General features: G+C 40.7%; 1 protein-coding gene across 1 annotated transcript in view; it reads right to left on the bottom strand.

Moving 5' to 3' along the window:
- Positions 1 to 12,020, bottom strand: part of LOC123096761 (uncharacterized) — a 63,425-nt gene extending 51,405 nt beyond the window's left edge. The window contains exon 1 of the mRNA XM_044518553.1: positions 11,928 to 12,020. Within this exon, the coding sequence (XP_044374488.1) occupies positions 11,928 to 12,020 (93 nt within the window). The remainder of the gene's footprint in view (positions 1 to 11,927) is intronic.
- Between the last annotated feature and the right edge of the window lie 15,185 nt (positions 12,021 to 27,205).

Raw genomic sequence — 27,205 nt, 5'->3', positions numbered from 1 at the left:
CCGGGCTGCAAACCACTCTACTTAGGCACTGAAAGGCAGCTGGAAGTCCGCAGCGTTGAATAGTCGTTCCTGCACCCTAAATTAACAAGTGCACTGCTGGTGATTTCAGCATGACACAATGCTGAAACTGAGAGCGACCGATTCCTGTATTTGTCTGCATCTCTCGACATATGTTGCACACTTGGTTCTTGCCGGTATAGTCGTCTCAAGTTCAAGGGGAACATCCACACTTGGTCATTCTGCTCTCATGGCTTGGCTTCGCTGCAAACGTGAGGCGTTCTTAGTTTAATTTAATAGCTTCTCCTCCTCTGCCGACCGCCGCTGCGTCGTCGTCACCCGCAACTGGGTCATCGCCTGCGCTGCTGCTCGCTCCGACATGCAGTATAACTATTGCAGCAAATGAGTCACTGATGGAATTAGAGAAACACAAGCGGGGGAAGCAAGCCAATACTTAACAATATATACCTGATACTCCTATCTGATCTGATCTTTCGCTGGTACTCGGTACTAGACTAATTTCATTTTGACTACTACCACTAGTTGATGTGCTGCAGCTGACACTGATTTGCTGAACGTGCGTGATCATTTTCTTGGAAGTGGCAGGCGATCGAGCAGTTGCTGGAAAGTGGCGCATGTATCTCTGCCTGTCCACCCGGATGAGGAAAAACAATCTCCTCCGCTGCTTAAGGCAAGATGCAGCCATCTTTCCAGACCACGGTCAGAAAGTTCAGGCATCCTAATTACGATCTCTTCTCTGATCTCCCCGCCTTTTCGAGAGCCTTATCATCTCATCGTCACATGCAAGGAGTATAGTTGTTCGGTCTCGCTGTCACTTTGCATTGCATGCCGTAACAACCGTGAGATCCTTCTGTCTTGCACCTGCAGGGATGTGCACTGGCGATCGAGTTGGGCTTCTGACCACGAAGCAAAAATGGGAGGATATACATCATGATCAAGTAGGAGAGATTTGCTTTGATTTGGTTTCGTTTGATCTGTCCGTTCTTCGAGTGATGGTCCCTGAACTGCTCTGGGTTTTCAATGGGAACATTGAGAACCATACGGCTAAAGTCAAAACAGGATATCGATGAAAATACAGGACATGTAAAATATATCTTGGGCACTGTGCTCTGCAACAGCAACATGCATGAGATTAATATATGCCTCCACAGGTTGCAAAGAATAGTTTAGATAGTAGTGCAGGAATTCACAGGCTACTATGCCTAGGAGTAGGAGGTTGGGGTGGAGTATCCTGCATCCTTTTCTCCTCGTGCCATTTCAGCATGAGCAAAATATCTAAAAAATACTTAGGCCTCCTTTGGTTTATAGGATAGGAAAATCATAGGAATAGAAAAGTCATAGGAAATGAGATGACATGTATCTCAAATCCTATGAGTAGGAACAGGAAAGGAGATGCCCTTTGATTCACATCATATGATTTTTTTCATTGAGTCTACGCTAATGTTTATTTTCCTATGAAATATGAAGGATAGGAAGAATTCCTCCACAGGAATAGGATTTCATTCCTACAAACCAAAGGGCTCTAAATTTTTTTTCCTACAGAAATCCTATCCTATGAAATTCTTACAAGATTCCTCTAAACCAACGGAGGCCTATTATTGGCAAAGAATATGGGTCAATATCTATTTCCTCTCTGTGCATATATGCTCTCACCAGAATGGACCCATAAACTTAAGCAAACATTTGGGTCGTTGAGTATTACTATCACGGGAACCATTCAATCATCGAGGCTTAAAGTCCAATGAAATCCATTTATTTAGTTGAAAGTCTGAATTGTTCTGCCGATCTTGCTGGATTAACAACAAAAGAACAACACGGGGGGCCTTAATTAGGACCTTTTTTCTAGCTACCACGTTGCCTAAAAGGTTTCTGGACCTGTTTTCAACGCACGTTTTTGTATACACTTTTGTAGGATTCGAGCATTCTCTTTCAGTGCAAGGGAAGATTTGGTCATTAGTTGACATGGCTCATTTTGTTTGACCATTTTGCGTTGTCCACTAACAATGTAATCACTAGTTAATTGGAGCATGGAACCTTTTTATGCCACGTCTTTTTCAGGTTGAGCAATTATCTCTCAAGTGTGTCACCCAAACGCGTCGTGTCTCTTTCAGAGGAAAATAAAAATGCAAGGTGTGATGCACAGAAATCGTAGAACCGACCATATCGAACCCAATAATAATTGGTGGAATCGAACTGGTGTCGACGTCAACCACATCCGTACTCTTGTAAACTGATTGTTTTTAGTAAAGAATATATTTCACTTTGAACGCCTTATTTGTTTATGGACCACGTTTATACGAGAAATACATTTCGTAGCAAATTTGGGCCTGAAGTATGCATTGACACACATCAACGTAGGCAGGCGTTTAGTTCCAACCACACTTCAATGAAAATTCCTTCTTTACCACTAGGCATGTATGTCATGGATTAATAACTGCATGCTATTGCACGAGCTGCTAGCTTCCTAGCTAGGTATATGCGTACGTAGGACCTGCTAGCCGCCGCCTCCTCTCCTCCGCAAAAAGAGCTAGGGCTTCTGCCTCCCGCCGGCGCTGCTGCATATTCGCTCCTCTCCGGTGGCCTAGGGCAATGGGGGCGCGGTGGATCTCGGCAAGGGCTGGCGGGAGGGCTCCGTTTCTAGTTGTTTTTTTTAAGTTTTGATAAGGTTTATGTCCTGTTTAGGAAGACGAGACGGCGGCGGCTCCCTGAAGATGGAATAAAGGTATCCTCGCCTAGACCATGTTTTGGCGGTGCGTCTAGCACCGTTGGTGGGCGTGTGGAGGTGTGTCTCCGGCGGATCTATCTTTGGTGGATTTGCTCGGATCTCGTCGTTGTTCGTCTATGTTCGTGTGTCTTCGAGATGGATCATTCTGATCTACGTTATTCTTCATATGCGGCGGTTGCTGTTCTGGTGCGCTGGTCCTACGGGGCCTTAGCACGACGACTTCCCGACTGTCTAATACAACAAGTTGTGCCTGACTCCGGCGATGACGGCGGCGCGCCTTCGGCTCGCTTCAGTGCTTGTAGTCGTCGCTAGGTGGTCTAGGGATCTGGATGTATTTTTTTTCTACTATTCGTTGTACTGCCATGATTGAAGATGAATAGAATTTTCTCGCAAAAAAATAACTGCATGCTATTATTTTCTTATTCAATAATTATATATATATTTTGGAGTGAAAGAAGGGAACCCCCCTCCGATTTCTATTAAGAGAAACCATCTGATTCAACGGCTGATACAAACTACTACCAGCTCCCCCCCTCTAAAAATAATAAGTGAAAAGCCAAGCAGAGTTCAGCTCGCAGCAACATTCCCATGCATCACCCTGTTGAAATTATTGGGCCTAGCCCATCTAATATTTCAGCATATTGCCAATAATTCATAGTTAGAGCATAATTGGTTGGATGTCAAAAATTGGCATGCCAACATTTGGAAAATGCCAAATATTGGCTAGTGCTTGGTTGGCTACCATGTTTACTTGCCAACCACACAAAAAGTTGCCAATTGTTGGCAACTTTTAATATTGCCAATTGTTGGCTTGCCAAGTATTGGCAATGCCAAATGTCAAAGCCTCATGTCACCCATTCATGCATGACAAATATGGTGTGAAAAATTAATCCCAAAGCCTCATGTCACCCATTCATGCATGACAAATATGGTGTGAAAAATTTAGGCACGACTAGTGAATAATGTGTGAGGCCAACTTATAAGGGGACTTGTCCCACATACCACTAAGAGCTTAAGAAGAGAGCATATACACGTGAGCTCCTCCTCCGCCTGCCTCACCATGCCTCGCACGCGCGTCATGTTTCGTCATCAAGCCGCGCTGGGACCTATGCCACGTGTATGTGCCGCTTTATTTTTGTCACGCAAGAAATAAGTTAAAATGTTTGGCCTACTAGTGGGAGACGAAACTGCTCCACGGTTACCTCTTTGTCTCCTTAATGTCATTTAGTGCTCCACTTCTCTTCCACTAATGAGGGGTCGGTTCAACTCGTCTCGTCTATATAAGAGGTTGCTCCTTTACGAGCAGAGCACACACAACTCTTCGCCTCGTTGCGGAACCTTGTGTCGTCCTCTTGTTTTCCATCTCGCCCGTCGGCATTAACCTCTCTTTTCATCAACTTAAACTGTCAATGTGAAAAACGGAGGGAAGTGATACGCCCATTTTGCATCATGTTTTGCTACTGTTATTTATAATGTTTTTATGCATAATAATGATTTTTGGAGTATTTCTAATGCCTTTTCTCTCATAATATGCAAAGTTTACACAAAGAGGGAGAATGCCGGCAGCTGGAATTCTGGACCTGAAAAAGCTACGTTAGAGTTACCTATTCTGCACATCTCCAAATGAGCTGAAAATTTACGGAGAATTGTTTTGGAATATATGGAAAATATTGGAGAAAATAACTACCAGAGGGGGCCCACCAGGTGGGCACTACCCACCTGGGCACGCCAGGGAGCCCAGGCACGCCCTGGTGGGTTGTGCCCTCCTCGGCCCACCTCCGGTGCCCATCTTCTGGTATATAGGTCAGTTAGACCTAGAATAAAATTAGGAGGGGACTTTCGGGACGAAGCGCCGCGGTCTTGAGGCGGAACTTGGGCGGGAGCACTTTTGCCCTCTGGCGGAGCGATTTCGTCGGGGGAACTTCCCTCCCGTAGGGGGAAATCATCGTCATCGTCATCACCAACAACTCTCCCAGCTTTGGGAGGGCAATCTGCATCAACATCTTCAATAGCACCATCTCCTCTCAAACCCTAGTTCGTCTCTTGTGTTCAATCTTTGTACCGGAACCTTAGATTGGTACTTGTGGGTGACTAGTAGTGTTGATTACATCTTGTAGTTGATAACTATATAGTTTATTTGGTGGAAGATTATATGTTCAGATCCATTATGCTATTTAATACCCCTCTGATCTTGAGCATGATTATTATCTGTGAGTAGTTACTTTTGTTCTTGAGGCCACAGGAGAAATCACGTTGCAAGTAACCATGTGAACTTGATATGTGTTCGATATTTTGATGATATGTATGTTGTGATTCCCTTAGTGGTGTCATGTGAACGTCAACTACATGGCACTTCACCTTATTAGGGCCTAAGGGAATGCATTGTGGAGTAGTTATTAGATGATGGGTTGCTAGAGTGACAGAAGCTTAAACCCTAGTTTATGCGCTACTTCGTATGGGACTGATTTTGATCCAAAAGTTTAATGCTATGGTTAGATTTTATCTTAATACTTTTCTCGTAGTTGTGGATGCTTGCGAGGGGGTTAATCATAAGTAGGAGGTTTGTTCAAGTAAGAGTAGCACCTAAGCACCGGTCCACCCACATATCAAATTATCAAAGTAGCGAACACGAATCAAACCAACATGATGAAAGTGATATGATGAAATTCCCCTGTACCCTCAAGAACGCTTTGCTTATCATAAGAGACCGTTTTGGCCTATCCTTTGCCAGCAAAGGATTGGGCTACCTTGCTGCACTTTATTTACCGTTACTGCTACTTGCTTGTTACAAATTATCTTGCTATCAAACTACTTGTTACCGACTATTTCAGTGCTTGCAGAAAATACCTTGCTGAAAACCACTTGTCATTTCCTTCTGCTCCTCGTTGGGTTCGACACTCTTAATTATCGAAAGGATTACGAATGATCCCCTATACTTGTGGGTCATCAGGAAGCTCCCCCAAAGACACACGCTACATCCCTTGCTACCTGAAAACCATGACCAGGACGAGCCCTTTCCCTTTATCATTCACAGGGGGTTGGGGAGGCTCTGGATTGCATCCTCCCCCAGCCATGCGCCCTTCATGGGGATTCGCGCGGTTGTTCCTTGCCATACGCCCGGTAGTCTGATTTTCTCTGTTTCGTTCAGGCATTCGCCAGTTGTTACCCTATGGGGGAGGGTGATCAATTTCCCTTCTCCCGGCATAGCCGAGCCATTCCCTCTATCGTTCTTCTGCCATGATTTGTACTTCCCTACATTCTTCCAGATCATGTCGGTGGGTGTTGTGTATCTTACACCACTTGCCCATGCCCTCCTCGGAGGGTTCTTCTACCTTCCGAATCTCCTGAGGAGGCCGGGGAGGCTTGGGTGCCTTATTCTCGAGAGCAGCAGCCACAGGGGCTTTGACGGTGAGGACCTCCTCCACTCTCCTCCGCTTTTCCTTATCCGTGGTTCGGGACGGACCGACACCGCTGGAATTCTTGGTGCGACGCGGTCATTCTCGGGCCTCCGTGGCCCGGGTGCATTTGTCTGCCATGGCGAACAATTCCGCCGTGCTTTGGATATCCTTCGTTCCTAGCATCTTCTTTAGGACTACGAGAAAATTGTTCTTTCATAACAATATTTAGCAAAGTAGCATTAATATCACACGACCCCGTACTAGTGGCGGGAGGAGCAATTGGAGTAGTAATAAAATCATTATTATTAGTATTGGAAAAATCACACAACTTGGTATTTTCTTGAGACATCGCGACAAAGCAAGCAAACAAACAAAAATATTTTTGTTTCTTTTGTAAAAAAATTTTACAAGTGGGGGAGATGAAAACGAGAGGCAAATGGCAAATGAAAGTAAATGCAAGTAGATGAGAGTTTATGCAAAGGTACTTGATAGGTTTTGGTGATGTCTCTCCGGCAACGGCGCCGGAAATTCTTCCTGCTACTTGTGAGCTGCGTTGGGATTTTCTCGAAGAGGAGAGGATGATGCAGTACTGTAGAGATAAGTATTACTCTCAGTTAAGAACCAAGGTTATCAATCCAGTAGGAGAACCACGCAACACCTCATTAGTAGTACATGCACATAAAATAATAAATACTTGCACCCAACGCGAATAAGGGGTTGTCAATCCCTAGGCGGTTATTTGCCAAGATTAATTTTTTTAGTGATAAATAGATAAATAAAATACAAAATAAATAAAGTAAAGAAAAATAACAGCAAGGTATTTTTGCATTTTAATATATGATAAACATAGACCCGAGGGCCATAGTTTTCACTAGAGGCTTCTCTCTTGAAAATAACATACAATGAGTAAACAAATTACTGCCGGACAATTGATAGAAAATCAAATAACCATGACGATATCCAAGGCAATGATCATGTATATAGACATCACGTCCGACACAAGTAGACCGACTCCTGCCTGCATCTACTACTATTACTCCACACATCGACCGCTATCCATCATGCATCTAGAGTATTAAGTTCATAAAAAACGGAGTAACGCCTTAAGCAAGATGACATGATGTAGACAAAGTAAACTCACGCATGAATAAACCTCGTCTTTTTATCCTTAATGGAAACAATACAAATATGTGTCATGGCCCTTTCTGTCACTGGGATTGAGCACCGCAAGATCGAACCCATCACAAAGCACCTCTCCCATTGCAAGAAAAATCAATCTAGTTGGCCAAACCAAATCAATAGATCGGAGAGAAATATAAAGCTATAATAATCATGCATAAAAGAGTTCAGAGGAGACTCAAATAATACTCATGGATAATGTGATCATAAACTCACAATTCATCGGATCCCAACAAACACACTACAAAAAGTGATTACATCGAATAGGACTCCAAGAACACTAAGGAGAACAATGTATTGAAGATCAAAGAGAGAGAAGAAGCCATCTAGCTACTAATTATGGACCCGTAGGTATGTGGTAAACTACTCATGCATCATCGGAAGGGAAGCAAGGTTCATGTAGAGACCCTCCGTGATTGATTCCCCCTCCGGCAGAGTGCCGGAAAAGGCCTCCAGATGGGATCTCTCAAGAACAGAAGCTTGCAGCAGCGGAAAAAGTATTTTGGCTGCCTCTTTGTTGGTTTCCCAATTTTAGAGAATTTATAGAGGCGGAGTTAGGTCAAACGGGTGAACATGGGCCCCACGAGCCACCAGGGCACACCATGGTGCCATGTGGGCCCCACCTTCATCTTCTGGCCCTCTCCCAAAGCTTCCAGGGTCTCTTTTGTCCAGAAAAATTTTCCAAATTTTTTCGTCGCATTTGGACTTTGTGTGGTACTGATATTCTGAAAAACCAAAAACATGCAAAAAAACAACAACTGGCATTGGGCACTAAGTTAATAGGTTAGTCCCAAATGATATATAATTGCTTGTAATTGCATATAAAATGCCAAGATTGATACTATAATAGCATGGAACAATAAAAAATTATAGATACATTGGAGATGTATCAAGCATCCCCAAGCTAAATTCCTTCTCGTCCTCGAGTAGGTAAATGATAAAAAACAGAATTTTTGATGTGGAATGGTACCTATCGTATTCATCATATAATCTTTTCTTCTGTAGCATTGATATTTGGATTCGAGTGACTCAAAGCAATAGTCTATAGTTTGACATGAAGATATAAGTACTCAAGCATACTAACAAGCAACCATGTCTTTCAAAGAATCAACGGTAAATAAAATTATCCCTAGCCCATTATGCTCAGTCATTGATCCATTCATGAAACACACTCAACATTAACTACACCCAATGCACAAGTATGATAAGAGTGCTCTCGAGTTGGTGCTTTGTAAGAGAAGATGGAGACTCGACATAAAAATAAAAAAGCATAAAAGTAAAATAGTTAGGCCCTTCACAAAGGAAAGCAGAGATTTGCAGAGGTGTCAGAGCTCAAAGTTTAAAAATATAGATAAAATTCTTTTTGAGAGGCATGCTTTTCTTGTCAATGTGACGACCGAAAGTTTCCAATATCTCCCATGCTAGACACACTATAGGCGGTTCCCAAACAGAAAATAAAGTTTACTCCGCCTCCACCATTCTTTCACAATCCATGGCTAGCCGTATCCACGGGTGCCTTCCAAACTTTCAACTTTCCAAGGGGGAGTTTATTATTTTATTTTAATTTATTTTCTTTTTAATTCATTTCGAGACTGGGCATCCCTATTACCTGCCACTTTCTCGTGCAATGACAAGTGAATAAACACTCATTATGAGAATAACCCATCTAGCATGAAAGATATTGGCCACCCCATGTCGCTTCATGAGCGGTACGGGAATACAAAACGGATAGTTTTTTTAAATGATTAGAGTTGGCACATGCAAATTTACTTGGAATGGCATGTAAATACCGCATATAGGTAGGTATAGTGGACTGATTTGGCATAACTTTGGGTTTTAAGGAATTGGATGCACAAGCAGCATTCCCGCTTAGTACAACTGGAGGCTATTCAAAGACAATATGAAACACATCATCCATGGGAATTTTAGTATTACTATGTTGACCATCCTCGAATCCCTCTTGATTCCCTTTTACAATCCAAGTATACTGTTTATTAATACCATTGGAAACTTGTTGGATTGTGTTTAAGGGAGGGACCCCCTTTTTGGTATTTTCATCAAAAGTGTGATCATCGCGAAATAAATATCTCAACAAGTAATCACTATTGTATTAAATCTCATCTATCACTGGTTTTTCACGATTCATGCCGTAAAAATCAAAGATCTCTCTAGCTTCCCGCACTATGTAATCAAATCCATTCATGAGGACAAGGGTAGCTATCTTCTTAGCTCTAGGATTTTTTATAGCCGGCAACTCATAAAACAATCTTTGCAAAGGATGGGTACGGATAAATCTTCTCTCAAGTTTAAAAACAAGTGCAGAAATAGCTTCGACATATTTTTTGGTTCTTTTAAGTATAGGAGCATCATCACAAGCCAAATTTCTAGTGCAATTAAAGAATTCTTGGATAACACTTTTTCCTATAATATTCTCATGTACCATCAAAAAAGTTTTAGCATATAAATTGGTAGGAATCTCAAGTTTAGATGCTTTACCATTTTCACTTTTTTCCATACCAAAATCAGCCATGATAGCAACTTCAAGCAAAAAGGTAGACGGAAAATATTTTTGTATTTTTGTAAAAACGTTTTAGAAGTGAGGGAGATGAAAACGAGAGGCAAATGGAAAATAATGTAAATGCAAGGAGATGAAAGTTTATGCATAGGTACTTGATAGATGTTGAAGATGTCTCCCTGACAACGGCGCCAGAAATTCTTGTTGCTACTTGTCAGTTGTGTTGGTATTTCCTCGAAGAGGAGAGGATGATGCAGCAGAATAGAGATAGGTATTTCTCTCAGTTAGGAACCAAGGTTATCAATCCAGTAGGAGAACCACACAACACCTCGTTAGCAGTACCTGCACACAAAATAACAAATACTTGCACCCAACGTGAACAAGGGGTTGTTAGTCCCTCGGGGGTTATTCGCAAAGATTATTGTAGTGATAGGTAGATAAATAAAACACAAACAAATAAAGTAAAGAAAAATTGCAGCAACGTATTTTTGGATTTTAATAAATGATAAAAGTAGATCCGGGGGCCATAGTTTTCACAGGAGTCTTCTCTCTTGAAAATAGCATACGGTGGATAAAAAAATTACTGTTGGGAAATTGATAGAAAAGCAAATAATCATGACGATATCCAAGGCAATGTTCATGTATATAGGCATCACGTCCGAGACAAGTAGACCGACTCCTGCCTGCATCTACTACTATTATTCCACACATCGACCACTATCCAGCTTGCATCTAGAGTATTAAGTTCATAAAGAAAGGAGTAGCGCCTTAAGCAAGATGACATGATGTAGACAAAGTAAACTCACGCATGAATAAACTCCATCTTTTTATCCTTAATGGCAACGATACAAATACGTGTCATGTCCCTTTCTGTCTCTGGGATTGAGCACCGCAAGATTGAACCCATCACAAAGCACATCTTCCATTGCAGGAAAAATCAATCTAGTTGGCCAAAACAAATCAATAGATCAGAGAGAAATACAAAGCTACTATAATCATGCATACAAGAGTTCAGAGAAGACTCAAATAATATTCATGGATAATCTGATCATAAACTCACAATTCATCGGATCCCAACAAACACACCGCAAAAAGTGATTACATTGAATAGAACTCCAAGAACATTGAGGAGAACATTGTATTGAAGATCAAAGAGAGAGAAGAAACCATCTAGGTACTAACTATGGACCCGTAGGTCTGTGGTAAACTACTCACACATCATCGAAAGGGCAGCAAGGTTGATGTAGAGCCCCTGGTGATTGATCCCCCCTCCGGCAGAGTGCGGGAAAAGGCCTCCAGATGGGATCTCTCAATAACAGAAGCTTGCGGCGGCGGAAAAAGTATTTTGGCTGGCTCTTTGTTGGTTTCCCAATTTTAGAGAATTTATAGAGGAATTAGGTCAAACGGGTGAACACGGGCCCCACGAGCCACCATGGCACACCCACCCCCTAGGCGCACCGTGGTGCCTCGTAGGCCTTCATCTTTTGGCCCTTTCCCGAAGCTTCTATGGTCTCTTTTGTCCAAAAAAAATCTCCAAAAAGTTTCATGGCATTTGAACTTTGTTTGGTACTGATATTCTGGAAAACCAACAGTAGGCAAAAACAACAACTGGCACTGGGCACTAAGTTAATAAGTTAGTCCCAAAAAATGATATATAATTGCTTGTGATTGCATATAAAACATCAAAGATTGATACTATAATAGCATGGAATAATAAAAAATTATAGATACGTTGGAGACGTATCACCGCCACAAGAAGTTTTCACTCAGTGGGGTCATCTCCACCGACCGTGAAGCAAGAAAGTAGTTTAGGCAACTCAGTACAAGGAAGATCAAAGAATCCAAGTGGGCTTGCACCACAACACTCACCAAGGTAGGTATTACTAATGATTTCAATTTTCTTTGTAATAATGTCGGGTTGCACTATTTTGTTTATCAGGGAAGTGAGACATATGAACGCGTGATGCTTCAAGTTCTTAGCAGTCTGTCGCATAATGTTGGTTTGATGCCCAATGGATACGAGGAGGAGCAGATCACTTTTCGTATCTTGGACCAAGACTTTAACATCACTTTTGCAGCGTAGTGTAATTACTTTGGCTTCACCAACAACCACGATGACATCCGCTATGTTTACGAGTTTACTGACCCTCACCCGAGGCAATCCTTCTACCATATGAGTCGCCATGGCTCAAGGCAAAGATCCAGTTGCATTGAAAGTCGTGTTATACGTTATTTTAGTATGTGATCACTAACTTGTTGTAGGCACGAGGAGAGGTTTCTAAGGTGAATGATGAGAACATGCTAGTTCTAGGGAAAACATCAAACATTGACATCATTTATTCACCCAACCTAGGGGAAATACTTTTGCTACACCTCGTGCATCAAGTAAATCATGCACAAGGAGATATCGTGTGTGGTGGAGTGATCGCGATGGTGGCTAACTCTCTTGGTCTCAACTACAATCACCTTCACCCATTGTCGGTAATAACCTTGTTAATATTCGTGTTCTTACTAGCGCTGGAATGGTAGTAGTTCATAATGGTCGTCATTGCATCAGAATTCTTGGAGTGGCATACTTGTTGCCTACTGCTATGCCTAACGGTTTTTCAATATAACATGGACAATTGCATTATGTTGCACAGGAAGGAGATCCAACTTTTGAACAAGAAGGCCCAGAACCTGAGAAGGTAGATGAAGAAGAACTTGCCACAGAAGAAGAAGAGGAGCAACCCCAAGAACAACTACAACAAGAATCCTACACCACCTATGCAGACCTCTACAGTCTCCAGGGCTCTATCCATGATATGGGCAACCTCGCCGAGTCCCTTCGAGGCATGTCCACTTACATGAACATGAAGTTCTCCAACTAGAGCCAAGGATGGGCTCTTGACCAACTACCACAATGATTCCACCGGTTTGGTATTGCAAAAGCTTGAGCTTGGGGGAAGTCATCACCACTTCTACATCAAGATGTGGCGTTATTATTTGAAAACATTATAATGAGGTTGTACTTAAGCTCGCGGAGCTTCAAAACACCCGTGTTGGTCTGTTCCAACACTTTGCTTTTTTTTGCTTTGCCTTTGCAATTTTTTCATTTGCAAGTTAGTTTTCAAAAAACCCAAAAATAAAAAAATAGAATAAGATTTGCTTTCTCTTACTCTTACTCTTTTTTGCCCCTTGGAGTTCGTTTGCATTTTTTCAGAGGAGTTGATCTACGCCGGACAACGAGGCATGCAAGAGTAAGGAAGAGGAGTGTGTAAATTCGCAACCGTGAAGGTATGTCATACGACTCCCGTCTTTTGCACTTGAAATACTTAGAGTAGATGTAGTAGTAGTAGTATGTGTGATATGTGAAAATGGGAGTAAGTCTTGATAATTAAGAAAAAAGGTTTTGTTTTATTAGCTGAAATAATGTTGTAGCCTTTGTTTTGTTTAGTCTAGATAACCAAGACTTGTTGTGGGACTGTTTTTGAATGAAATGATCTTAACTAAGAATAAACATGCACAAGAGAAGTCTTCAAAGACTTGGGAGTTGAGAAAAATTGTACATGAGATGATGTTTGAAATGCTCAACCCCATATTGTTAATTCTAATAGACTTTATAGCACTTGTGGATTAAATTGTCTAGAGGATCTTAGTTGATGGGTGAAGGATATTATGCCAAAAAAATATGTGTTGTATCTCTTACATGGTGCTTCAACTTCTTGGTGGTGCCTTGGCCCTGCTACTCTATGAATCTGTAGATGTGTAAATGTGGCTTCATCACCTTTCTTGGTGTTATGCCGAGGACTCTGCTAGCCAATGAATGATCCACCAAGAGCAAAAGCTCAGATTTCGGCTATCAGTTTGTTACCGCACGCGACACTACAAACGCATATTTTTGGATTTCTCTTGAATGGGTGTGTATGTGGTAAATAAAGGGGTCTGATCAAAAAGCTCAAAAGAGCCAACTATCGAAGGTCCATATTTCTCAAACATTAAGCCACAACAAAACTCTTTGCATGATCATTTATTTGGCATAATCCCTTCACATGACAACCAAAGTTTCAGCAAACAATGATTGAAACGAAGTGCTTAAGAGCCTTGAGGATGAAATAATTGTGGGCATGTTTATGAGCACTAAAGGATCATCTTTTTCTACATGCCTTTCACTCCCTAACATATGTTTTTATTGCTCCATCAAAAGAAAACTCTTCCGTGCATACTTGGCAAGCAAGTGTTGTCTAGAATACATAGAATAGAGTGTTGCAAAGTTGTTTTATCTAGTAGATCAAGAACTTTGTGTCGATTATCTTTGCTTCACTAACACTTGAACAATAAACATGCCACCGCTACAACTATACTAAGTTTTCAGGTCAAGAAGCGGAGGGCTATCTAGGCATACCAAACGTAAGTGAACCAAAACCTTCTCGCTATTTTGGTTTAAACAACTGAGTTGCTTATGATTCGGATTTCTCTATGTTGATCGAGGACGATCAAGTGTAAGCTTGGGTGAGTTGATGAGTGATATTTTTACACTCATCTACCTTAGTTTAAATCGAGATATTTCAGTTGAAAGGAGATATTCGCTCCGATGTTGCCTCTAATTACTAATGAATGCAAAGGGTTCCAGAAATCCTCTCGTTGACGTGTTTCCATAGGAAATAGGCTAAAAAGGGAAGAAACCACATGTGAAAATGGAAAGGAAGGGAAATGAAGAAAGAAAGAATCAATAGGAAGCGTATCTGCGAAGACAACACAAATGACGACGTTCCATATGGGCACAAGCGCCCGTATGGCGTAGACTCTAAGGAACATCGTCCACCTGAGCAACTTTTATAAAGGGGGCCCCATCAAAATGTCAACATGAGAGCGCCGACAGAAGCTAGAACATCATCATCTTCATCTTCATCCACAAACCCTAGTCGCCGCCATTTCCATCTCCGTAGGCACCGTCACTATCATAGTGCTTCCTCACCTAGTTCATGCTTATAATTGTGCATCACACAAGGCATCCATTGTAAGACATATTTGCAATTAATCAATCTTCAAGATGTGTTCTTCAATGTTTTCTTCTCGCGATCTGATCTCCATGTGTGAGTAGTTTGGTAAGGTATGGGTTGAGGCATAGGCCTTGCAGCCCTCTGTGTTTGTTGTGGGGATCAATGGAAGGGCTTTGAATTAACATCCTGTATGTGTGAAATAAAATTGTTCCTGATACGTCTCCAACGTATCTATAATTTTTGATTTTTCCATGCTATTATATATTCTGTTTTGGATGTTTAATGGGCTTATTTATACACTTTTATATTATTTTTGGGACTAACCTATTAACCGGAGGCCCAGCCCAAATTGCTGTTTTTTGCCTATTTCAGTGTTTCGCAGAAAAAGAATATCAAACGGAGTCCAAACGGAATGAAACCTTCAGGAGCGTGATTTTTTGGAACAAACATGATCCAGAGGACTTGGAGTGGACATCAAGCAACCGACGAGGAGGCCATGAGGCAGGAGGGCGCGCCTACCCCCCTGGGCACGCCCTACACCCTCGTGGGCCCCTCGTGGCTTCACCGACCTACTTCTTCCTCCTATATATACCTACGTACCCCCAAACCATCGGGGAGCACCACGAAAACCTAGTTCCACCGCCGCAACCTTCTGTACCCGTGAGATCCCATCTTGGGGCCTTTTCCGGCGCTCCGCCGGAGGGGGCATTGATCATGGAGGGCTTCTACATCAACACCATAGCCTCTCCGATGATGTGTGAGTAGTTTACCTCAGACCTTCGGGTCCATAGTTATTAGCTAGATGGCTTCTTCTCTCTCTTTGGATCTCAATACAAAGTTCTCCTCGATTCTCTTGGAGATCTATTTGATGTAATCTTCTTTTGCGGTGTGTTTGTCGAGATCCGATGAATTGTGGGTTTATGATCAAGATTATCTATGAACAATATTTGAATCTTCTCTAAATTCTTTTATGTATGATTTTTTATCTTTGCAAGTCTCTTCGAATTATCAGTTTGGTTTGGCCTACTAGATTGATCTTTCTTGCAATGGGAGAAGTGCTTAGCTTTGGGTTCAATCTTGCGGTGCTCGATCCCAGTGACAGTAGGGGAAACAACGCATATTGTATTGTTGCCATCGAGGATAAAAAGATGGGTTTATATCATATTGCATGAGTTTATCCCTCCACATCATGTCATCTTGCTTAAAGCGTTACTCCGTTCTTATGAACTTAATACTCTAGATGCATGCTGGATAGCGGTCGATGTGTGGAGTAATAGTAGTAGATGCAGACAGGAGTCGGTCTACTTGTCACGGACGTGATGCCTATATACATGATCATACCTAGATATTCTCATAACTATGCTCAATTCTATCAATTGCTCTTGAGAGAAGCCACTAGTGAAACCTATGGCCCCCGGGTCTATTTCCATCATATTAATCTCCCGTCAACAAGCTATTTCTGGCGCCATTTATTTTGCTTTCTTTACTTTTAGTCTTTATCATAAAAATACCAAAAATATTATCTTATTATCTCTATCAGATCTCACTTTTGCAAGTGGCCGTGAAGGGATTGACAACCCCTTTATTGCGTTGGTTGCAAGGTTCTTATTTGTTTATGTAGGTACGAGGGACTTGCGTGTGGTCTCCTACTGGATTGATACCTTGGTTCTCAATAACTGAGGGAAATACTTATGCTACTTTACTGCATCACCCTTTCCTCTTTAAGGGAAAACCAACGCAGTGCTCAAGAGGTAGCAAGAAGGATTTCTGGCGTCGTTGCCGGGGAGTCTACGCACAAGTCAAGACATACCAAGTACCCATCACAAACTCTTATCCCTCGCATTACATTATTTGCCATTTGCCTCTCGTTTTCCTCTCCCCCACTTCACCCTTGCCGTCTTATTCGCCCTCTTTTCCCTTCGCCTTTTTCTTGCTTGTTCCTTGAGATATTTGCTGTCATTATGTCTGAAACTGGGGAGGTTATCGCTGATAATAACATGGGAAACTTTGATGCTTTTGATGATCCTCCTGAGGAACCTACTATCTTGCATACTAAAAGGTTTCGAGTTGGTAGTGGTAATATTATTGGGAAAGGAGTTATTCAAGATTTCTTTACTTGTGCCGGTGCTTTGTCCATTATGGGTGGCTCTATTCTTCATAGAACTAGTAGCCTTGCGGATGCAATATCTTTGCTCGTAGTTGAACTTGAAAGACAATTTCTTCATATGCATCCTTGCATACAAAGAATTTTCCTAGAATTCTCTAATATTGAACACTCTTCTGTTAAGCGTGCCGCTACTATCTTTTTGGCTCATGAGTTCAGATTTATAATGAAAGAGGCTAAAGAAATTTTTGCGCATTATAGGGTTGATGCTGGTCATCCTCCCATAGAAGCTATCCTTTTTAACCAAGAAGACATAATGCATTTACAATCTTTAGATCATGTTGCTTATAATGAAAATCTTAGGAAAAAGGTTCCTACCGATGTTCTAGTTGATAGAATTTCTGAACTTAATGATGATTTTGCTATTCAGAATAATGGGTTAGGTTTTTCTCTCGAGCAAAGTCTTGTGACCTTTTGTCAAAAGAACGCTTGTAATGATGAATTGGTTGTGCAATATAAGGGGCCAAAGGAGGAACCCATACCTCCCGAGCTTGATCTTGGGGACTTTTGTCCCATTAAATTTAGCCCTTTTGATTATTTTTGCTTGCCACAAAGAAAACTTGCTGCTGAACGTAGAGAGTATGAGAAAAGTTTTCATGACTTGCCTTACCATTATTATGGCAATACCTAGATCTATCCTCGCTTTTATGCCTAGCTAGGGGCGTTAAACGATAGCGCTTGTTGGGAGGCAACCCAATTTAATTTTATTTTTTTTGCTTTTTGGTTCTGTTTAGGAGTAAATAATCCATCTAGCTTCTGTTTAGATGTGGTTTTGTGTTTTAATTAGTGTTTGTGCCAAGTTAAACCTATAGGATCTTCTTGGATGATAGTTATTTGATCTTGCTGAAAATTCCAGAAACTTTCTGTTCATGAAAACAATTGTTTAAAATCACCAGAACGTGATAAATACTTATTCCAATTGCAGTAGATCAATAAACAAATTATCTAGTCCGTCCTATTTTGGTAGATTTTTCTGAGTTACAGAAGTTTGCGTTACTTACAGATTACTACAGACTGTTCTGTTTTGACAGATACTGTTTTTCATGTGTTGTTCGCTTATTTTGATGAATCTATGGCTAGTAAAAGAGCTTATAAACCATAGAGAAGTTGGAATATAGTAGGTTTAACACCAATATAAATAAAGAATGAGTTCATTACAGTACCTTGAAGTGGTGTTTTGTTTTCTTTTGCTAACGGAGTTCATGAGATTTTCTGTTAAGTTTTGTGTTGTGAAGTTTTCAAGTTTTGGGTAAAGATTTGATGGATTATGGAACAAGGATTGGCAAGAGCCTAAGCTTGGGGATGCCCAAGGCACCCCAAGGTAAAATTCAAGGACAACCAAAAGCCTAAGCTTGGGGATGCCCCGGAAGGCATCCCCTCTTTCGTCTTCGTCTATTGGTAACTTTACTTGGAGCTATATTTTTATTCACCACATGATATGTGTTTTGCTTGGAGCGTCTTGTATGATTTGAGTCTTTGCTTTTTAGTCTACCACAATCATACTTGCTGTACACACCTTTTGAGAGAGACACACATGATTCGGAATTTATTAGAATACTCTATGTGCTTCACTTATATCTTTTGAGCTATATAGTTTTTGCTTTAGTGCTTCACTTATATCTTTTAGAGCACGGTGGTGGTTTTATTTTATAGAAATTATTGATCTCTCATGCTTCACTTATATTATTTTGAGAGTCTTAAACAACATGGTAATTTGCTTTAATTGTGAAATTAATCTTCCATATTGAGTTCATTGAATATCATGAGAAGTTTGATACTTGATAAGTGTTTTGAGATATAAAGGTGGTAATATTAGAGTGTGCTAGTTGAGTAATTGTGAAATTAAGAAATACTTGTGTTAAGGTTGGCAAGTCCCGTAGCATGCACGTATGGTAAAAGTTGTGTGACAATTTTGACACATAAGGTGTTCTTTTATTGCTTTCCTTATGAGTGGCGGCCGGGGACGAGCGATGGTCTTTTCCTATCAATCTATCCCTCTAGGGGCATGCGTAGTAGTACTTTGCTTCGAGGGCTAATAAACTTTTGCAATAAGTATATGAGTTCTTTATGACTAATGTGAGTCCATGGATTATACGCACTCTCAACCTTCCACAATTTTCTAGCCTCTACGGTACCGTGCATTGCCCTTTCCCACCTTGAGAGTTGGTGCAAACTTCGCCGGTGCATCCAAACCCCGTGATATGATACGCTCTATCACACATAAACCTCCTTATATCTTCCTCAAAACAGCCACCATACCTACCTATTATGGCATTTCCATAGCCATTCCGAGATATATTGCCATGCAACTTTCCACCGTTCTGTTTATTATGACACACTCCATCATTGTCATATTGCTTTGCATGATCATGTAGTTGACATCGAATTTGTGGCAAAGCCACCATTCATAATTTTTCATACATGTCACTGTTGATTCATTGCATATCCCGGTACACCGCCGGAGGCATTCACATAGAGTCATATTTTGTTCTAAGTATTGAGTTGTAATTCTTGAGTTGTAAGTAATTAAAAGTGTGATGATCATCATTATTAGAGCATTGTCCCATGTGAGGAAAGTATGATGGAGACTATGATTCACCCATAAGTCGGGATGAGATTCCAGACTAAATAAAAAAAGAGGCCAAAGAAGAAAAAGAGAAGGCCCAACAAAAAAAAGAGAGAAAAATAGAGAAGGGACAATGTTACTATCCCTTTTCCACACTTGTGCTTCAAAGTAGCACCGTGATCTGTTGTCACTTTCATATACTAGTGGGAATTTTTCATTATAGAACTTGGCTTGTATATTCCAATGATGGGCTTCCTCAAAATGCCCTAGGTCTTCGTGAGCAAGCAAGTTGGATGCACACCCACTTAGTTTCTTTTGTTGAGCTTTCATACATTTATAGCTCTAGTGCATCCTTTGCATGGTAATCCCTACACATCTCATTGACATCAATTGATGGGCATCTCCATAGCCTATTGATTAGCTGCGTCAATGTGAGACTTTCTACCTTTTTGTCTTCTCTCATAACCCCCATCATTATACTTTATTCCACCCATAGTGCTAAATCCATGGCTTGCGCTCATGTATTGTGTAAGGGTTGAAAAGGCTGAAGCGCGTTAAAAAGTATGAACCAATTGCTCGGCTTGTCATCGGGGTTATGAATTATGAGAACGTTTGTGTGACGATATTGAAACATGGCCTAACTATATGATTTTGTAGGGATAAGCTTTCTTTGGCTATGTTATTTTGATAAGACATAATTGCTTGGTTACCATGTTTGAAGTATTATTGTTTTTATGTCAATATTAAACTTTTATCTTGAATCTTTCGGATCAAAATATTCATGCCACAATAAAAAGAATTACATTGAAAATTATGCTAAGAAGCATTCCACATCAAAAATTCTGTTTTTATCATTTACCTACTCGAGGACGAGCAGGAATTAAGCTTGGGGATGCTTGATACGTTTCCAACGTATCTATAATTTTTGATTGTTCCATGCTATTATATATTCTGTTTTGGATGTTTAATGGGCTTATTTATACACTTTTATATTATTTTTGGGACTAACCTATTAACCAGAGGCCCAACCCAAATTGCTGTTTTTTTGCCTATTTCAGTGTTTCGCAGAAAAAGAGTATCAAATGGAGTCCAAATGGAATGAAACCTTCGGGAGCGTGATTTTTGGAACAATCGTGATCCAGAGGACTTGGAGTGGACATCAAGTAACCGACGAGGAGGCCATGAGGCAGGGGGCGCGCCTACCCTCTGGGCGCGCCCTCCACCCTCGTGGGCCCCTCATGGCTCCACCGACCTAGTTCTTTCTCCTATATATACCTACGTACCCCCAAACCATCGGGGAGCACCACGAAAACCTAGTTCCACCACCGCAACCTTCTGTACCCGTGAGATCCCATCTTGGGGCCTTTTCCGGCGCTCGCCGGAGGGGGCATTGATCACGGAAGGCTTCTACATCAACACCATAGCCTCTCCGATGATGTGTGAGTAGTTTACCTCAGACCTTCGGGTCCATAGTTATTAGCTAGATGGCTTCTTCTCTATCTTTGGATCTCAATACAAAGTTCTCCTCGATTCTCTTGGAGATCTATTTGATGTAATCTTCTTTTGCAGTGTGTTTGTCGAGATCCGATGAATTGTGGGTTTATGATCAAGATTATCTATGAACAATATTGGAATCTTCTCTGAATTCTTTTATGTATGATTGGTTATCTTTGCAAGTCTCTTCGAATTATCAGTTTGGTTTGGCCTACTAGATTGATCTTTCTTGCAAAGGGAGAAGTGCTTAGCTTTGGGTTCAATCTTGCGGTGCTCGATCCCAGCGACAGTAGGGGAAACGACACGTATTGTATTATTGACATCAAGGATAAAAAGATGGGGTTTATATCATATTGCATGAGTTTATCCCTCCACATCATGTCATCTTGCTTAAAGCGTTACTTGATACGTATCCAACGTATCTATAATTTTTTATTGTTCCATGCTATTATATTATCTGTTTTGGATGTTTATGGGCTTTATTATGCACTTTTATATTATTTTTGGGACTAACCTATTGACCCAGAGCCCAGTGCCAGTTTCTGTTTTTTCCCTTGTTTCAGTGTTTCGAAGAAAAGGAATATCAAACGGAGTCGAAACGGAGTGAAACCTTCTGGAGAAGTTATTTTTGGAAAGAAAGCAACCCGATAGACTTGGAGTGCACGTCAGGAAAGAAACGAGGGAGGCACGAGGCAGGGGGGCGCGCCCACCCCCTGGGCGCGCCTTCCACCCTCGTGGGCCCCTCGTGGCTCCCCTGACGTATTTCTTCCACCTATATATATATCCATATACCCTAAAACGACCGGGGAACAGAATAGATCGGGAGTTCCGCCGCCGCAAGCCTCTGTAGCCACCAAAAACCAATCGGGACCCTGTTCCGGCACCCTGCCGGAGGGGGGAACCCTCACCGGTGGCCATCTTCATCATCCCGGCGCTCTCCATGAAGAGGAGGGAGTAGTTCACCCTCGGGGCTGAGGGTATGTACCAGTAGCTATGTGTTTGATCTCTCTCTCTCTCTTGTGTTCTTGATTTGGCACGATCTTGATGTATCGCGAGCTTTGCTATTATAGTTGGATCTTATGTTTCTTCTCCCCCTCTACTCTCTTGTAATGGATTGATTTTTCCCTTTGAAGTTATCTTATCGGATTGAGTCTTTAATGATTTGAGAACACTTGATGTATGTCTTGCCGTGCGTATCTGTGGTGACAATGGGATATCACGTGATTCACTTGATGTATCTTTTGGTGATCAACTTGCAGGTTCCGCCCATGAACCTATGCATAGGGGTTGGCACACGTTTTCGTCTTGATTCTCCGGTAGAAACTTTGGGGCACTCTTTGAGGTTCTATGTGTTGGTTGAATAGATGAATCTAAGATTGTGTGATGCATATCGTATAATCATACCCACGGATACTTGAGGTGACATTGGAGTATCTAGGTGACATTAGTCTTAAGGTGTTATTCTAGTACGAACTCTAGGGCTGTTTGTGACACTTATAGGAATAGCCCAACGGATTGATTGGAAAGACTAACTTTGAGGTGGTTTCGTACCCTACCATAATCTCTTCGTTTGTTCTCCGCTATTAGTGACTTTGGAGTGACTCTTTGTTGCATGTTGAGGGATAGTTATGTGATCCAATTATGTTATTATTGTTGAGAGAACTTGCACTAGTGAAAGTATGAACCCTAGGCCTTGTTTCAACGCATTGCAATACCGTTTACGCTCACTTTTATCATTAGTTACCTTGCTGTTTTTATATTTTCAGATTACAAAAACCTATATCTATCATCCATATTGCACTTGTATCACCATCTCTTCGCCGAACTAGTGCACCTATACAATTTACCATTGTATTGGGTGTGTTGGGGACACAAGAGACTCTTTGTTATTTGGTTGCAGGGTTGTTTGAGAGAGACCATCTTCATCCTACACCTCCCACGGATTGATAAACCTTAGGTCATCCACTTGAGGGAAATTTGCTACTGTCCTACAAACCTCTTCACTTGGAGGCCCAACAACGTCTACAAGGAGAAGGTTGCGTAGTAGACATCAAGCTCTTTTCTGGCGCCATTGCCAGGGAGGTGAGTGCTTTAAGGTATATCTTTTGATCTTGCAATCGAATCTTTTTGTTTCTTGTTTTATCACTAGTTAGTCTTTAAAATAAAACCACAAAAAAATGGAATTGAGTTTGCCTCATATGCTTCGTCTTTTTAATATCTTTCGTGAGTATGATGGAAAGGAAAATTGTGCCAAAGTGTTAGAAGAAGAATGCATTAAAATGTTTTGCACTAAATCTTTGAATGATGAGCATGATTGCAATGTTGTTGGTATGAACTCCTTGAATATCCATAGTACTAATGATGATTGCACTAGTTATGATGAAAATGTCTCCCATAAACATGTCAATTTTTGTGGAGTGCATTGGGTTTGCAAGTACACACCAAATAGGGAAGATAGATATTGCAAGAGGCACAAGTACTTAGAAACTAAATTGTTGCAAGAAAGGATAGATGTTTGTGCTGAAAGATTCAATATTTATCGCCATCCTTGTGAACTTTGCAATGAACATGGTCATTTGAAGCTCCAATGCTATTTTTTTCATGATCAAGTCGTGTCCAAAAATTGTGATAACTTGATTACCCTTGAGCATCATAAAGATCTTAGTCTTCTTTTGGGTTATGAAGAAATGAAACGTATAACTAAGGGTATTCCAAAATTTAATCTCGATAAATTTCTTGATTTTGATCTAGAGGAAATTTATATGTATTGTGCAGTGAATTGCATTGAAAACCCTTATATTGCCAATTACATAAAGAAAAGAAAACAAATAGAGGATGAAAACCCTTATATTGCCAATTACATAATGAAAGGGAAGAGACTTCCCAATATCCTCCTATTATTTCTTATGATGAATCAGGTAACGAGGAGGAGCCTTCTACTCAACCAATCTCATTAACAAGGAGCTCCAAAAAGAGGATTGAAGCCACACATGGTGTGGTGAAGAAGAAGAAGAAAAGAAAAAGGAAGAGAGGTAAAAGGATATCTCTCCCTAATAATGTTGCTCCTATTATTGTTGTGCTTCATGAAAATGAATCAAAAATAATTGTGGAAGATGATGCACTTGATGATGATCTAGTTATGCCTATTGCTTGTTGTGATGATTATGATTGGGAAGATAATTATACTTCTTATGATCTTGAAAATCTTTTTGGCACTTGCTTGGAAGAATATGATAATTGCTATACTATTGGTGCTATCCATACTATTAATGATGAGAGTGATTATGCTTATGATATGAAAAGGCCCAAGCTTGGGGAAGCTATGTTTGATGAGGATGACATATTTGAGAATATATTTGCTGAATTAATGTTTGTCCCAAGCTAGGGGATGCTATGTTTAATAATTATGATATTTTTAGCCTCCCAAGTTTTGATATGCAAAGTTGTTATGATGATAGCATGCCTTCTACCTATGATGATTATATTGATGAAAGTGGGTTTGGAAGAGTGTCAACTTTAGGAAGTAATGATCCCACGATTTTGAAGGATGTTGAATCTTATAATATTTATGAAATTTGATTTGGAGAGGTCATGACTTTATTTAGTGATGTATCCACTATTTCGGAAGAGGTTTCAATTGATTATGATGAGAACAAAGTTGCTACTTATGATGATTATTGTGATGAAACTTATGCTATAAAAAGTAGTGATGATTATATTTATAAAACTTGTCATGATTGTGATTACCCTTTTTCTGAACATTACTCTTTTATTGTGGAAACAATTTATAGTATTCAAGTCTTTTATGATACTCCCACTATTCCGAATGAGAAGAATTTTGCTTATGTGGAGAGTAGTAAATTTTCTATGCAAGTAGATCATGAAAAGAATGCTTTAGGTGCTGGTTATATTGTTGAATTCATTCATGATGCTACTGAAAATTATTATGAGGGAGGAATATATGCTTGTAGGAATTGCAATAATATCAAGTTTCCTCTCTATGTGTTTAAAGTTTTGAAGTTATGCTTGTTTTGCCTTCCTATGCTAGTTGGTTATTGTTCCCATAAGTTGTTTGCTCACAAAATCCCTATGCATAGGAAGTGGGTTAGACTTAAATGTGCTAGTCATATTCTTCATGATGCTCTCTTTATGTTTCAATTCTTATCTTTTATGTGAGCATCATTGAAATCATCATGCCTAGCTAGGGGCGTTAAACGTTAGCGCTTGTTGGGAGGCAACCCAATTTTATTTTAGTTTCTCGGTTTTTGGTTCTGTTTAGGAATAAATAATCCATCTAGCTTCTGTTTAGATGTGGTTTTATGTTTTAATTAGTGTTTGTGCCAAGTAAGACCTATAGGATCTTCTTGGATGATAGTTATTTGATCCTGCTGAAAATTCCAGAAACTTTCTGTTCACGAAAACAATTGTTTAAAATCACCAGAACGTGATAAAATATTGATTCCAATTGCAGAAGATCAATAAACAAATTGTCTAGGTCGTCCTATTTTTTTAGAATTTTCGGAGTTCCAGAAGTTTGCGTTGGTTACAGATTACTACAGACTGTTCTGTTTTTGACAGATTCTGTTTTTCGTGTGTTGTTTGCTTATTTTGATGAATCTATGGTTAGTAAAATAGTTTATAAACCATAGAGAAGTTGGAATACAGTAGGTTTAACACCAATATAAATAAAGAATGAGTTCATTACAGTACCTTGAAGTGGTGTTTTCTTTTCTTTCGCTAACGGAGCTTACGAGTTTTCTGTTGAGTTTTGTGTTGTGAAGTTTTCAAGTTTTGGGTAAAGATTCGATGGACTATGGAATAAGGAGTGAAAGAGCCTAAGCTTGGGGATGCCCAAGGCACCCCAAGGTAATATTCAAGGATAACCAAGATCCTAAGCTTGGGGATGCCCCGGAAGGCATCCCCTCTTTCGTCTTCGTTCATCGGTAACTTTACTTGGAGCTATATTTTTATTCATCACATGATATGTGTTTTGCTTGGAGTGTCATTTTATTTTCTTTAGCTTTGCTTGCTGTTTGAATAAAATACCAAGATCTGAAATTCTTAAATGTTAGAGAGTCTTCACATAGTTGCATAATTATACAACTACTCATTGATCTTCACTCATATCTTTCGGAGTAGTTTGTCGTTGCTCTAGTGCTTCACTTATATCCTTTTAGAACACGGTGGTGGTTTTATTTTGTAGAAATAGATGAACTCTCATGCTTCACTTATATTATTTTGAGAGTCCTAAACAGCATGGTAATTTGCTTTGGTTATGAAACTAGTCCTAATATGATAGGCATCCAAGATGGGTATAATAAAAACTTTCATATAAAGTGCATTGAATACTACGAGAAGTTTGATTCTTTATAATTGATTTGAGATATGAAGATGGTGATATTAGATTCATGCTAGTTGAGTGGTTATGGATTTGAGAAATGCTTGTGTTAAAGTTTGTGATTCCCGTAGCATGCACGTATGGTGAACCGTTATGTGATGAAGTCGGAGCATGATTTATTTATTGATTGTCTTCCTTATTAGTGGCGGTCGGGGACGAGCGATGCACTACAAAAAAAAACACACATCCGTGACATTTTGGGCTGAACGAAAAAAAATTCTGTCATACATATGACACTTCTATGACGATAATTGTGACAAAACCCGGTATCATCATAGATGTGGTGGGCTCCTACTTCTATGACAAAAAATCATGACAGAAAATGGGCTTTTCGTCCTGGGCGGGCCGGAGACGCAGCTGCATGACATTCTTTGGGCCGTCCATGACGGAAAAAACCGTGGTAGAAGCGAGGGCGAGGAAAATTTCGGGGAGTTCCCCGTTACGGTGGGAGGTCGGGGGCCGAGCGATGCGCGTTTCTCTCATACACGTACGCGCGTGTGTGCGAGGCATTGGCTCTAACTGAACCCGAGCGAGGCGTTGGGCTCTAACTGAACCCGAGCGATTGCACTGCAGGCTACGCGTTACTGAACCCGAGCGATCGATCGATGGCTGTTAACTGAACCTGATCGAGCGATTCCTTCGCTACTGCTGCTAACTGAAGCCGATCGATGCTGCCTCTGGGATAAACAGTGAGCGTTGCGGGGGGTTTGGATGAACAGTGAGCGGTGGCGTTGCCTCTGGATGAACAGGACCCCGTGGTGTGGTG

This window comes from Triticum aestivum, chromosome 4D (genome assembly GCF_018294505.1).
Source record: "Triticum aestivum cultivar Chinese Spring chromosome 4D, IWGSC CS RefSeq v2.1, whole genome shotgun sequence".
NCBI classification, from domain to species: domain Eukaryota; kingdom Viridiplantae; phylum Streptophyta; class Magnoliopsida; order Poales; family Poaceae; genus Triticum; species Triticum aestivum.
This window is presented reverse-complemented; position numbering and strand designations above follow the sequence as displayed.